This window comes from Taeniopygia guttata, chromosome Z (genome assembly GCF_048771995.1).
Source record: "Taeniopygia guttata chromosome Z, bTaeGut7.mat, whole genome shotgun sequence".
Classification (NCBI taxonomy): Eukaryota; Metazoa; Chordata; class Aves; order Passeriformes; family Estrildidae; genus Taeniopygia; species Taeniopygia guttata.
The window spans coordinates 75,511,634-75,526,638 of NC_133063.1; the positions used below are offsets into that span (position 1 = coordinate 75,511,634).

The window sequence follows — 15,005 nt, forward strand, 5'->3', positions numbered from 1 at the left end:
TTTCTACAATCTCTATGCATTTCTTAGTATAGAAGTTTCATATTAATATCTAGAGACTTTCTTAGCTCTGTATCTTTTGAATTTCTGTGCACACTGTAAGTAGTTTACATTAACTACTTACAGCTAATGTAAAGTAGTTTACATTAACTAACTCTGCAAGTTATCCATTCAGTATTGGGACGATATTTCTGTAAATAGATAAAATCATACGAATTAATGAACTGCAGAATGTTAAAGGATTAAAGGTTGTCAAATTAAGCTGTGTTTTGTTTTACAGCAGCATATAGACCATTCACTAGTGGAGACAGCCTAACAGGTAAGTAACTTGCCTCTTCCATTGACACCTGGTAGACTTCTGTAGCCAGTATTATGGTGTTCCCAGCAGAACTAAACTCCTGTCCCAGCCTGCACAGCCCAGCCATGAATCCAGCTTTCACTGGGGCTGTACCAACAGCCTGCAAATGCTCTGAAACATGGGAAACAATCTGCAAGAGCAGTTTCCCCCAGGAAGGCAACACCAGTTCTACATCAACCAAATGTATAAGTAATCATGAATTACAGCATTAAAATGCCTCACTCCTAATGCAAGTTGTGAGGCAAAGTTCATGAATGAATGTTTTCTCTGGTTTGACAAATTGTCTCAAGAGAAAAAAAAAAAAGTTTAGTTTAAAATGCACAAGAGTATACAGCTCTTTTTCATTTAGTCATAATAGGATACCCTAAATTTCTATCTCAGTTAAGTTTCTTTTCACATTACTTTCTCCTTGTATTGTTAAGCTCCCACAAAGCTTACTATAACAGTACTCTAATATTGGAATGAATACAACTTAGTGACAAACCCATTATTTTTCTAACAGAGAAATAATTCTTTATCACCAAATAAATGCTGCTAGTAAGAAAGACAATGAAGGGTTCGACTTGAAGCACTCTACTTACTTTGAAAGTATTTCTTAGGATGGCCAAATAATTCCAATTGGAAAGAATTTTGCTAGTCCCAGCCCCTGCTCAGAGCAGGCTCAGTTGTGGAGTCAGATCTGGCTACTCCAGGCTTATCCTGTCAGGATTTCAAAAGCTCTAGACCACCATGATGGGAAAAAAAAAAAGAAGGTTTCTTGCTTGTTTTTATATGTGCTCTGCACAAAATGTTTTGAAGTTGATTTTCTTTTCCAAAATTCCACATGAAGCCATATAAACCCTGTGGTCTGAAGGCTGTCCAAACAGCCCCAGTGAAAGCTGAGTTCACGGCCTGACTGCCCAGGCTGGGACAATGGCTCAGTTCTGCACTGCTAACAGCAGTACTGGCCACTGATGTGAATCAGAACCAATACCATTTGGAAGCTATGCCTTGGATAACTGAGGAAATGAGTACTCAGGAAGCAAAGACAAGGTGGGAATTTTTACAACACAGTGTCTTTTCCAGATTCAATTTTAATGCGAACTCTTTGGGGATCAATGAACAATGTGAAACGGATAGGGTGTTGAGATTCCTATAGCTTAGCCTCCTGCAAAATTACTTCCCTATGTAGATAAAAATTTGGGTCTGCTACCATTCTGAAAACATGCTTTTGTTCCCTTTGTAGGAAAAGGAAACTTGGGAGAGAACAGGACATTAAAAATGCAGGGTAACCAGTATGCATCACTGTGTGTTATAAAACAAAATCTGACAAAGCTACCAAAATTTATCTTTAATTAAGAATATCCTTAACCAAGATTTACCTTTTCAATGACCTCTCAATAGTTTTCTCATCTTTCACAATATGGGGCCTGAACTAACAAAGCAGTAATGCTGGATCTTGCAAAATATTGTTAAAATGACAATTTGACAAGTGATTGCAATCTTTTAGAAGTGGCAAAAAATTTTCCTCTTTACAACATCTCTAAAACATAATAAACCCATCTGTGCTACAATTGCATCTACCTTATTGACAGTGCTTACTGTTTAATCTTCACAATTTTCAATCCAATAGTACCTGACAATACCACCCAAACCCAAGAATATTTTCTTTGCTCTTACTGTTGCATAACTTTTCAATAAATTTGCAGCCTTTTTGGTTTGGACACTTGCATATTTTACTCATTTTAAGACTTCAAAAGATTCAATGAATAGATTATGTTTTTCTTCAAAGACAATTTTCTTCTTAAATTCTTTGCATTGAATTTTATGTTTTCTGCTTCCCATAGGAAAAATCCACTCCAGTTGTTTCTGAGACAAGGCTGGTTATTTTCAGGAAAGAAGCAACAAGATTTTTATCAAGTCACAGTGCACATCCATTCTACTATCCTGCCTTCATAATTATGACACAGTATGTTAGGAAACATAACAGCAAACTGGTAAAAAATATATCTCAAGCATTTTTTTTTAAATTGTCATTTAGAGAAACAATACAGTTACACACTAAATATTAAGTGCAACAATTCCCAAAACTGCAGTGTAAGAGGTAATGGACTTATATGGACTATACTGGGTCTAGGCTATTAAAATTGCTAGCAGAGTTTTTAACCAGTAACTGATAACTGATTACAGAGTTTTAAATGAAAGCAAAAAAAAAAACAGATGTGACTTCAGAATTTCAATGAGAGCACTGTGATAGTGCATAAGAATGCTTCTCACCTGCTGCAGTACATGTCTCTCTCTCAATGTCATTAATCTTCTGTGAAGCTCTACTAGTTCATCAAGATAAGCCTAGAAACAAATTCCCCCCATAAACAACTTGTTAATTAAGTCATAGCAATGTAATTCATAAACTTCAGATGTCTTCAAAACCAGTAGAAATACAAATCTTATCTTAAATCTTGGAATCATATAATATCCTGAACTGGAAGACACCCAGAAGGATCACTGAGTCCAGCTCCTGGCTCTGCACAGGACAGTGCCAAGGGTCACAGCACGTGCCCGAGAGCATCGTCCATTCTCCGAGCTTCTGGAACTCTGTCAGGCTGGTGCTGTGACCAGTTTGCTGGGGAGCCCATTCTGGGCCCTAGCCACCCTCTGGGTGAAGAATCTTTTTCTAATATCCAACCTCTCTTGATTCAGTTTCAGACTGAGTGACATTCCCTTGAGTCGTGTCACTACTCACCACGGAGAAGATATCAGTGTTGCCCCCCCTCTTCCTCTCAGGAGGTCCTCCCTCAGATAACAAGTTCTCCCCCTGCAGTCTCCTCTTCTCCAGGCTGAGCAGACTAAGTGACCTCAGCAACTCCTCATGAACATTCCACTCTATGCCTTTCCCTATCTTTGCACACCCCTTTGGATGCTCTCTAATAGTTTTAAATCCTTCTTAGAGCACAGCACACAGGACTTGAGGTAAGACCAAACTCTTCTTTGAGGTATACTTTTTTATTAATAGTCTGGCATTCTCTAGCTTCATATAACAAAAATTTAAATTTTTGTGGTTTTTTAACATACTTCATGTTGACAGAAATCTTTGTAGGTGGTCATTTGTTGATAATCTCCGTATCTCAACTGTGCCAGAAAGCATCATAAGACTGGGAATGCCAAAACAGCACCTTTAGAAAATACATCCTATCTTTCTAGAACCAAACCCAAAGACTCAAAGTCAAATCAATGTTTTTTCTCTAGAGGTATGTAATTTCTTTTGTATCAACAGAGAAAGAAAGACTAAGCAAGATTAATCCAAAGGTAAATTTTAGCGTGTCTTCCCTGGGATGTGAAACATGTCTCACCTCTCCATCTTATTATTAACTTTCTCCTTCGGAAATGGCTCCTGAGCCATCAAAAAAAAAAAATTTTTTGGTGGCAAGCAGAAGGAGATATGGCACTCAACCTAAGCAACCAAAATGCAAACCAAAATATTAGAGCACTAAAAATCTAGGTATTGCAGATAAAAATTTAGATACTAAAAATTTAGATGCTGCGACTTCCATCTTTGCCTAATATTATCACAAAATTGACACTAATACCAGCAAAATACAAGCTTTCAGAGAAACTTGCCCATAGTGGGCAATTGTGCTATGTTCACCCACGGCAGGATTGAGAGCTCTTGTCCACAACCATTAGACAGATTTAGATCAAACTGTCTCAGTGTTAGATGGTGACAGTTGCTTCATGTCATTTTAGTTAGCATGCTAAATCACACGGCCACTTCCTAATGCACAGCCCTCAGAAAGGATTCTGGAAAATAGATTTTCTTTTTTCCCCTGATTGATTTGCTGGTTAGGAATACACCTGTGAATTCTCATCTACATTTCATTCCTCTGTGAAGAGCAGTATGAACTCATGGTGGACAGTAGATAAAATAAATAGATGGAAGATTCCCAACTGGTGAAATTTGCCAAATCACCTGACTGGAAAGAAGGAAAAAAAAGTCAAAATATGAGAGAAAATAAAAGAATTACAGAAAGAAAACAGAAAAAGATCTGCACCTAAAGGAATCCAAAGCAAAGATACACTAAGATTTTCATTCTGTAACAAAGTTTGGCATTTGGTAAGCAGATTAGTATATTCAGGAGTAGTTTATTGCTATCTCCTTATTTACCTTATCACAATCCCCATTCTTCATTTGTTTATCTGTTTTGTTTTGCTTTATTGGACTTTTTACTTCTAAAATCTGGAAAAGAAAGAAAATACTGTAAAAATTAAATGCATCACTGGATACAACTATATATGGAAAAATTCTGCTGTTAATAAAACAAACTCAAAGCTGAGCTTTTCATTCTTTAATCCATATAACTTACTCATAGTTTTCTGAACTAAAAGTAACTTACAGCAGAAAATGCTGAGGTACTGGAATGAGGTGATAATGATATTATTAATCCTTAAAAAAAGGAATTTTACATCATTTAAAGCTTTCTCAACACTTTTTTTCCCCCCACATCTTTCACATGCTGGGAGGATAAGAGGTGATTCAGCAGATACAAAATGATGCTGAGGGTGTCTCCAGTACCTTTGAAACATCACATTATCACTACTTTTCCTGTTCTTTTTTTTCCTCTCAATACTATCTCATTTCTTTGACAACAGAGGTTTTCAGACAGTCCTTGAAATCACTATATGAGTTATAACTGAAAAACTAAGTGATGGACAGTGATTTCTTTTCCACATATATAGTACCCTTCCTTCAATGTCACTCATACCCATTTATTATCACTCATACAAGCCAAGGTTGCTTCATCTGATACTGAAACAGACTCAAGAAGAGTACATCAGCAAGCAGCATGACATCATGCTTGATATGAACCTTTTAGAACTAAAGGTAGAAATATCTGGGGGAAAATGAACTGTTGCTTGTTCTTTCAATTTTTTCAATAGACAACACTCTTTGGAAGCTAAAACAAAAATCACCATGTCATTCCTAACCTAGAATATAACCAGTTCTTCTGAAAAACATCAAAGAAAACTAAGTAATCACAGATAATGGGATTTCTCCTTCCCTTGGTACAAATTATTAAATTGCATATGTCTTCCCTAGGCTGGCCAGCATCTTATGAATACAGCTGGCAGACAGCTATTTCTCTATCTAGCAAAAGTGACTGCAGATCTGAGTTAACCTTACTTGATTTAATTAGACAAGAGTGATCAATGTTCAGATTCAAGACATACATTTTTGAAGAATAATTCTAGTATTTCTGTTCAACACCCTCTAGGGTTACTTCTGTGTAGACCAGTAGCAAAGTTTTGTCTTGAAAAAAAAACCCTACCCAACCCTACAAAAAAACAGACCTTTAATCATGGATTCAGTACCTTTTAGATGCATTTATTGTTTTCACAGGAAGAAAATTCTTGGTTTCAAATAGAACCTTGTCAACAACACAGTATATTTGAAAAAGCAGCTTCTTTACAATGTTCTTGATATGGAATTTAACATCTTAAGCACTTTATAGATGAGATACAGCACTAATCATGTCTGAGGAAGCTAATACAAATACAAACTCTGTCTTAGCTCTTCAGTTCTATAAAGGAACTTAGTTAACACAAACCTGATTTCATCAGTAAAAGGTGTCATCCTTGCAAGCAGCACTAAGATACCAAGAAGAGATTTCAAATGTGGCTATAGTCTCATAATGCTTCCCAAAATTTCCAGTTTGCAGCTCGAGTATAAAATTTAGCTCATTTAAAGAAATGAAGGAAGGTATGTGAAGGTATTTTAGCTGACATACAGCTATTGTTTGGAGTGTCTAAGTGTGGAGGTAGACCTTCTATTACATCACCAACAGGCAAAGGAGCACAAAAGATGTGACTGAGTGGGCTGCTGATATTGAGACATACAATTACTTAACAATTGCACTGGCTCTTTAGAAATCAGTCTTCATTAAATAACAAGCCATAGACAGATTTTTTTTTCTTGTGCTTATGTGGTCAGTAAATGCAACATTCTTCAGCCCTACAGACAGCTTTTTGACCTCAAGGCTATCTCTTTAAAACTTGTAACTTTACTATAGACAACTTAAAAGAGCCTATAGTGGTAGAAAAAAAAATATTTTCTATACATGAAATTACATTCTCTCTGTGCACAATGTATTTCCTAGTTTGTGGGGTTTTTTCCCCCATAGTATATTTGAACTTGGCTAACATGAAAAATAATATTTGGGCTTTGTACTATAGCTTGTGTTGGAAATCTTAATAGAAAAACAAAGGCAAGTAAATAATATCTGCCAGATAATTGAAACAATTATAGAGAAGAGATATAGAAAAGACTCATCCATGAAACTCACTCTAAACCATGAATTTGTGTTAGTGCACATAGACACTATTTTAACTATATCACAACTGTAAGTAGCCAGTATATGTCCTAACAGCTTTATGTATGATGCAACTAACACTGGGAATTAATCATGCCTCCTTAAAATAACTGAAAAACGGTGTATTTTATTTTGTAAAGAATGTGAGTTTTTATACTTAATTTTATATTTGAAGAGTCTTTCTTACTGCAGGGGAGGTACCGCCCAAAAGCTGATTCTTATTTGTCTATGGAGTAATTGGCAACTCTAAGTAATTTACTTTGTTTTCTTTGAAAAACTGAACTACCCTATGTTGCTACCTCAGAAATAATAACCACGTTAGCTCTTACGAACCTGGAACAATACTCTGATGCAAAGTAAAAACTGTTGTGGCACCTACTGCGGTTAAAAAAGAAAAATCTTATCTTTCTAGATGAACACTGGTGGGGAGAGGAGAAGAGATGCATCAATAAACCCTTGAGTTTGATGTTAACTCTGTCTACTGCTAATACAAAGCCAAACTGCATTTTTTTTTACCTGGGTGTTGCTCGTTTTCAGTACAGGTGGTGCTGGATCATGATGCAGAGGTGAGGAAGCTGAGCTGCTATCACTATCACTGCCATCACTCAGACTAACCCTGCAGAAAAAAGAGCATTACATCTGCATTACATCTGCAGACAAAGGGCTGTCAAATGGGGTGAGCCAACCTTGGACTTTGAGGTAGGGACTTACAGTGACCAATCCCTTGCTAAGCAGGCTATTGTTAATCAAGGTCACATGGAAGAGAGGCATCTGAGCAGGGCTGCACTCTGGAAAAAACTTTGTGGTACAAAGAAGGAGGCTGCCTGTCTGCACCTGGCTGAGACAAAGCGTCCAGTTAACAGGAGCTAACTTTACAGAAATGGTTAAACACCTACAAAATTGAACTGCTTCTCCCTATCTCAGTTCACAGCTATGTCAAAGAAGGAAAGTATTCTTTAGGGATACTTTTCAGTTCTTCTACAGCTGTACTTCTCACCTGAATACATGTTTCACTGAAAAGTTCCTTGTTTATTGTCAAAAGTAACACAGCTTTTCTTGATTAAAATTTAAAAACTTAGCATCTCAGAAGAGGTCACATAAAAAAGCTCAGCTCCTAGTCAGTTTCACCCTTAATTTACTTATGAACAACAAGGAATATTTTTTTGTTGGAAAAAACCCCATTAGTTACTTGGGACAAAATGAAGTAGAAAAACAATAGCCTTAAAGTTCCATCAAAACAAAATTTCCACACTTGGAGACAAGCTGAGCTTGAAACAATCCTTTACACAATCACTGACAAGTTATCAAACACCTAGTCATCTTGGTCTTTTTCTCCTTGATTCCAGCTGCTAAAGTACACCAGGGAAGCAGCAGCATTCATTAAAGTTTTCCTGGTATCTTCCCATTAAAGCAGTAACTGACACTGGCACTCAGGTGCTGTGCACGAATAGAAAAATCCTCTGAATTAGAACCTAATATGTAGAGTGTTTGAGAGACACTGCTTCAGATCTTCTATAACCTTGAACCCCATTTGGATGGAGCTTCAAACTGCCTGAACACCATATGAATTTTGCAATGCCTTCTGAAGGTTGCAGCAAGGATGCAGAACCTTCTTTTAAAAAACAAAAATTTAAAACATTTCTTTGAAGATGCTTGCTTTATCCTCTGATGCACTTTTATGCATTATCTACTGCATGCAGCACAGAATTTACCTGGAATTCAAATTTCATTGATTTGGATTCAATATAATAGCTTAATCTAAAATCAGTAAGCAAAGAGGTCTTGTGACTATGTATAGAATAGCTTATTCAACAGTTGAAGGACAATTTTCTCTAATTTAGGCCAGGGACTAATTATAACTCCTCGTCTCAAGTCACAGTTGCATTAAATCAAGTAAAGTCAAACAAATGAGGATCATCATAACCCTATTGGTTAGTACAGGAAGAGTTTGTATCAGGAACAGCTAGTTGTGTTAGTGTTTAAAAGGGGCTCTTTTATGTGCAGATGCTTTAGAAAGAGTGAATTTTCTGCCCATTTGCTACTCAGCACTCTGAGGACATCAGACCTCACCTTGTTACTCAGAAACACTACAGGTCTTGGTCAGAAGGCCACTTGCAAACACAAGACACTCACCTGCGACTCCTGCCTCCTCCGCGTGCATTTATAGGTTGTTCCAACTCAGAATCATTGTCCTTCTCATCTGCTTCATCTGATTCATCTTCATTATCATCTGAATGCAGATCTTTCATTATAGTCCTCAACGGACCTGAAACAACAGGGACAATAAAACACAATGAAGTTTACTTCCCAGTGTTTTGGGCAATTTACCCAACTTTAAAAACTATCTTCCCCACACAGTGTTGAGAGAGGAAAGTCTTAAAAATTAAACCAAGAAATGCACTGCGGGATTATACTGCAGGGACCTGTTCATGTATTCATGAATCTTTACTCACAAGAGCAACTCAGTCAGCTTCAACAGACTTACTCTTGACAATGAAGTGAGTCACTTGTTCAAGTGTTAGAACAATTTGCACCCTGGACCATAGCTGAAGTAAATAAAATACTGTCATGACAGGAGAAATTGATATGAAATGTATGCCTGCCAAAAGCATGCTTCTTTTGTATTGCTGGGGTTTATTATTTTTTGCTTTCTCATTACATGTGAGTAAAGATCTACAGGCACATATTGATCAGTATTAATACATTTGTTAGGTTAATCCATGTATGAGAGGTTGGTTCTAACAAATCACTCTGACTAAATTGTACTGTACAAGGCAGTCATTTTGTCTTCTTGGGTTTTATGCATTTTACCTTCAGCTATTCCCATTATTTCACAGTCAATTTCAAGTGGAGTAAGTACTTCACCCATGTTGGTAAGTATGAAGTGCATCAATACCACCCAACACCATATTATCACTTTCCCTGAATTAGCAAGAAGGCACGAAACTTAACTTGCTCACAAAACTGCATTAAACTTAGTTTGGGTTTTGATTTTCACTCTTTTTGCTCCAAGAAACAGTTACAGAAAGAAGAATATGTTCAATAGAGCTAGGAAGTATAACACTGTAGCTACTTGAAATAAGAATGGGCAAAAGCAGATTAGAAGAGGGAAGAAAGTAAAATGTCCTGGTGCCATAGGAATTTAACTATGAAGTACAGCCCATCTAAGACATGAAGCAGGAGTTGAAAGCACCAGTGATGGCTATAAGAACATCACTTACTATTATGGCTGTAATTCCTTCAGCCGAAGAAATGCAGTACTGACATGAACAAGTTGAGCCTGAGATGAAGCTTTCAACTCTCTATTTGCTAATGGGAAAACTGAGTCAAGGAGTGTCCTCCCTGGTCACTGCCAGTGAGACATCTGTCAGTCAGTGCCATACTCATAACAGGGTTATGAGTATGACAGTGTTCCTTCATGGGGGGGAACACTTTTATGGACTGTTCCAGACATAGCAAAGTTCAGGCCCATAGGCATTTTGACTGGTTTTGTGCAACTGACTTCAAAGCTGTTGTTTGGAATGATTTATCACTAGGGCTGCCCTAGAACTCCTGTAAATAGGTACAGTTTGGACAGTTCAGAGAAATGAGCTCTTTCTCTGTTTTCACATCCTAGGAAAGAAAACCAGATGGTCCTCATGGGCAAATTCCTGGTTGACCAGGAATTTGTATAGGTGAAAGTATGGAAGTGCTTCTTGTCCATGCACTTACAGCTGATATGTATAAGCAGCTGAGTTGTGCTCCATTTTCTGTCCCTGTTTAAATCTCAGGAAGACAATACTCATTTGCAAATGACAATTTGTAGTCTGACGGAATAACTTACCATCTGACCCTTGAAGGAGGGAAAGGGCTTTTATAGGAGCAGTAATAAAAAGAAACTTGGACTCCTCAGACACATCCATCACTGATAGCACCATAAGCATTGAACAACATTCAAACAAGTTCTCACTTAGTGTAGGAGAATGTCTGGGAGTCTGAAAAGAACATTGCTAGCTATGTTTTCAGCAGACTTTTCTACCAATCAGCAAAGCATTAATTTTTAGGTCTTTTTTTTTTTTTTTTTTTCCTGGCATGGATAGCAATTTTCTGCTCCTTGCACGCTTACTCTAAAATTCCATAACAACCTTTTCAAGGGTTTGCAAAGTTGTTACCTCCTAAGATACCAGAATAGTTAAGGAGAAACTGAAAATAAGGAGAAACATAAGCAAGATTTCTTGGTAAAGAAACAGATAAATATCAAAGTAAGCCCCAAGGAAAGAAGAACTTGAGGAATCTCAGGTTAGCCCACTGTTTATACAAAAAGAGGTGAAAAAAGTTCATGCTGTATTTTTTTTTGACACCTGAGTGAGCACAGGAGTCTACATGCAACCAAAAAGGACCAACAGTCCTGGCAAGTAACTTCCAGGTAAGGGGAAAAGCTTCTGACCAGAGCACAAGATCCATTGTGAACATGCCATGGTATGTATGCCTGGTGCTCCATACCTTTGATACAAAGCATGGCCTGGGCAATAAACACAGTTAACTGGGGTTCTGGAACTCCCAGAAAGAAGCAGAGACCATTATTTACTGCTGCAAAAAAGAGAAGATTTATATACCATTTGCACTTCGGAGCTGTTCACATTGGAAGACAAATCTCCCATCTATTCTAGAGAAGAACTGAAAGACAATCTGTGACACATCTTGTATATGATCCAGAAAAGATGGATGGGACCAGTCTGCTCAGAAGAAATTACTAAGTCAACAGAAGTAGGTATCTAAGTATTTTTGCTTGTAATGGACAGTTCACACCACTAAGGTTTTCATAAGAACAAAAATGGGAGTTCAGCAGGAAATGTATCTGTTTATTGTTAGGTAAATATCAACTGCCTGAAGCCAGTCATTACCACAGTTCACTTCAGCTCTTGCCTTCTTTCACATGAAATAACACTGCCAGAAAACATGAGAAAATCAGTACCGGTCACCTACAGAAAGGCACTAGGACAGATACGCATCACATAATCATGCAGAAATATATTTAAAGTCAGTGTGCCTGAGGCACTAATGTATTGTCATAACTTTAAATCAAGTCTATCATTGAGGAATATAAATGGCTAAAACAAACAATTTTGTTTAGTCAAAGGCTGCTTTTTTAATGCTCCTTATCCAAAAACTCATTAAGAATGTATCGGTTGTACAATCTTATAAACCAGGGAAAGAAGCCAACCAGGAACTAAGTAGTTTAATAGATTATGGAGGATGAATATCAACTTATTTACAGAAAACATGCCTTGGCAAAGCGTCCAGGAAGAAAAATGCATTCTTTATTGAGTTTCAAGTAAACTGAAATTATTAGCCAGAAAACCAAAACGCAAACTTTAATTCTAACCATCATCCTTCCCTGCCATGAATTTGAAGTAAATATTGTGTGCTTTTCCCAGCTGTATGGGACACTCACAGCCTTTGAAAGGGTCAAGATAAACACATCTGTGGGTTTCTGTTGGCTGCCCATGGGAAACCACACTCTTCCAGGCCTTCAGATGGAGCCAGGTGCCATGCTACCTAGCCCTGCAGAAGGACAACTCAGAAACATAAGCTCTTTTGGGTTCATCCTCTGTTAAGTGACTGACATGTATTTACTCCTTCAAAACAACCAATATTCACACCCTTTTCTCAGATTCCCGGTTTCTTTCTCTCCTTTTTTTGCCCTTACAACCACATCAGAAAACAACCTGCAGAGAAGTCTTTAAATCAAAACTGTGGCCAGTTCAGGCAGTGAAACACAGAAGAAAAGAGGTCATGAGATGCCATGAGTTCTGTTCTTATTGGCCCCTTCATTTCACACATTCCTTTCAATTTCTTTTCCTTTACTGGTACCTTGTTGTCTGTTGTTTTGAGATGGTGTAAAACTGGAACTGGAACTGGAGCTGGAACTGGCAGGACTGTGCTGTTCAGACTTAAAAGAAAAAAAAAGAAAATAAATAACATTTTAAGAGACTTTTTTTTTTTTTTGCCTAGAAAAACTCTTATGGTTAGTTACTGCCTAAAGCATTCTGTCAAGAAAAAAAACTGTGGGGCCAAATAATACTCAAAGACCTTAACTTCAGGTGTCAGTAAGGCAAACATTGTAGAAATTACTATTGCACTCACCATAAATACACACTACTATATTATGTTTAGTTCTTCACTGAAGTCTAACAAGAAGTTTCCAAAGCCTTGTTTGAAAGATTATAAAACATGAAAGCCTATATGAGTTTATAATGTGTGTAAGGCATCTCTGTCATTGTCATAGTGGAGATACAAAATTTTTCAAATTAGCAATGACAATGTGGAATTGAAAAACAAAAGACCTGAGCAGACCACACTAAATGCCAGAAAACCTCTGACACTTTCCTTTCATCTCCCTTAGAAAATAAGTCTTAATATAGGGGTTGAAATTAAACTTTTATGCTGTTACTGAAACTCTGCTAGCACTTTTCATATGTATCAAAACTCTGCAGATTGCAAATGTGATTGAACCAGAAGATATGCTTGGTTACAAAGAGAAATTATCTAGAATTTAGCAATTACAAAAGAGAACTGAATTTTTAAACAGGGTTATTAAAATTAGCGTGCATTATTTAACAAACAGTTCTACACATTTTTCCCTACTATTGTTTAAAATGTGAAAATTTCCCTTTAGTTTAATGAGGAAGTCCTATTACTTTGTAAAAAAAATTCAGTACTATTTTATTCTTCAGTACTTCAGAAGAATTTTGCTTCCTGCTGCTAGGTTGCATGTCTCTGTATGCTTTTTGGCTGATTCCTAAACTCAATCACTTGATTCCTAGACTTGCATACTCATCTGTGTACATGAGACAAAGTAGGAATCTGGTGTGCAGGCAGAGGGGATGCTAACAGAGAACACAAAACAAGAAGTGCCATACAGATTAGGAAATAATAGTCTAGTATTGAAAATTAAACTGGTTTATACTTTAAATTTTGTACAACTGTGTTATCATGATGTGTTATCCAGGCTAACCAACATTTTTTGACTCTCCTTGCCTCATGATTAAGATAGAGCAAAATTGTTCTCAAAAACAACAGCAGAAATATCCGGTCTGTAAAACTCAGTTTTCACGCACACAGGCTACCTAAGCCTAACAGTTGCTTTTTCTCCATAAATCAATCTATTGTTGCCCTTCATAATAGAGCAGGCAGATTTACAGCCTTTTGTGGCCTTTTCTCACGATGAGAGATGCCTGTTTGGGCAACAGAATGCTTGAGAACAACACCATTAACATCTGCTCTCCTTAAATCAACACCAGCTCCAGTTCTCACAAACACACAGTCAAAATACAAACTCTGTACCTGACTGTGTGGGTATATGCCACTTATATACAACTGAATCAATCCTGTGCAGCAAAACCCTACCCAATCAACAACACAACCCACTTCAGAGTATCAAGAGAGATTCTTACACACTACACAGCATCAGACCTTTTTGAAATACACTGCAGCATTACTTGACACTGCTCTGAAAAATAAGCATTAAAAAAAAAAATTCCTTTTCCCTTCCTGAGTTTCTGTAAAACCTTACAAGATTTTTAGCTGTAAAATAATCATGATAATATGAAACATACTGCAGTGATGAAGAACAAGTGTCCACACAAACTTTAAAGACATCAGCAAACTAAGCTCAGTTGTCTAGCTGCAGGCTACTCTTAAACATCTGGTCTATCTGTAAATTTCTGCTTCTTGCAGCAAAATTACTAGCTGAGAACTGTTTTCTGGAGATTTCCATTAACTGTATCTTCTTCTTTATTTATTTCAACATAAACTTCAACTTAACTAAAGTCCATTCCCTCAAAAAGAAAAAAAATAGCAAACAGTAAAAGACAGTCATATTTGGTTTTCAAGTGCAATAAGTCTAAAAAGAAAAAAAAAATAAAATAGGCACTGAGACTATTTAAATATTACAAGTTCACTACTTTCTGTTTTAACCAGATTGCTTGAAATGAAAAAAGGGAGAAAGGCCTAATCTCACTGTCATTATAAGGCATGAAAAAATACCAGTGAAATTGCTCTGTACCAAAATTTTCTCCCAGCATTAACAAATTGGGCCAATATCACAAAAACAAATGAATATAGATACATACAAAGTTGTATATTTGCCTGGTAATAAATTTGCTCTGCCTTATCAAGATAATTTTTAGAACTCCAACCACAAAAACTCCTTATGAAACACATTGATCATCCAGCCTTATTTAAAAAGGGTTCCTAATGGCTTTTGAAACTATTTACTTCATTTCCTTAAACATACCTATATTTGAAAATATATTCCAAGGACT

At 36.8% G+C, this 15,005-nt stretch overlaps 1 protein-coding gene across 3 annotated transcripts in view; it reads right to left on the minus strand.

Annotated features, from left to right (window-relative positions):
- Window positions 1–15,005, minus strand: part of MLLT3 (MLLT3 super elongation complex subunit) — a 120,130-nt gene that overhangs the window by 7,561 nt on the left and 97,564 nt on the right. For all 3 annotated transcript variants that reach the window (XM_072922780.1, XM_030257497.4, XM_072922781.1), the window contains 5 exons: window positions 12,553–12,631; window positions 8,833–8,965; window positions 7,216–7,315; window positions 4,497–4,568; window positions 2,612–2,683 (listed from right to left, as the gene is read on the minus strand). In XM_072922780.1, the coding sequence (XP_072778881.1) occupies window positions 2,612–2,683; window positions 4,497–4,568; window positions 7,216–7,315; window positions 8,833–8,965; window positions 12,553–12,631 (456 nt within the window). The remainder of the gene's footprint in view (window positions 1–2,611; window positions 2,684–4,496; window positions 4,569–7,215; window positions 7,316–8,832; window positions 8,966–12,552; window positions 12,632–15,005) is intronic.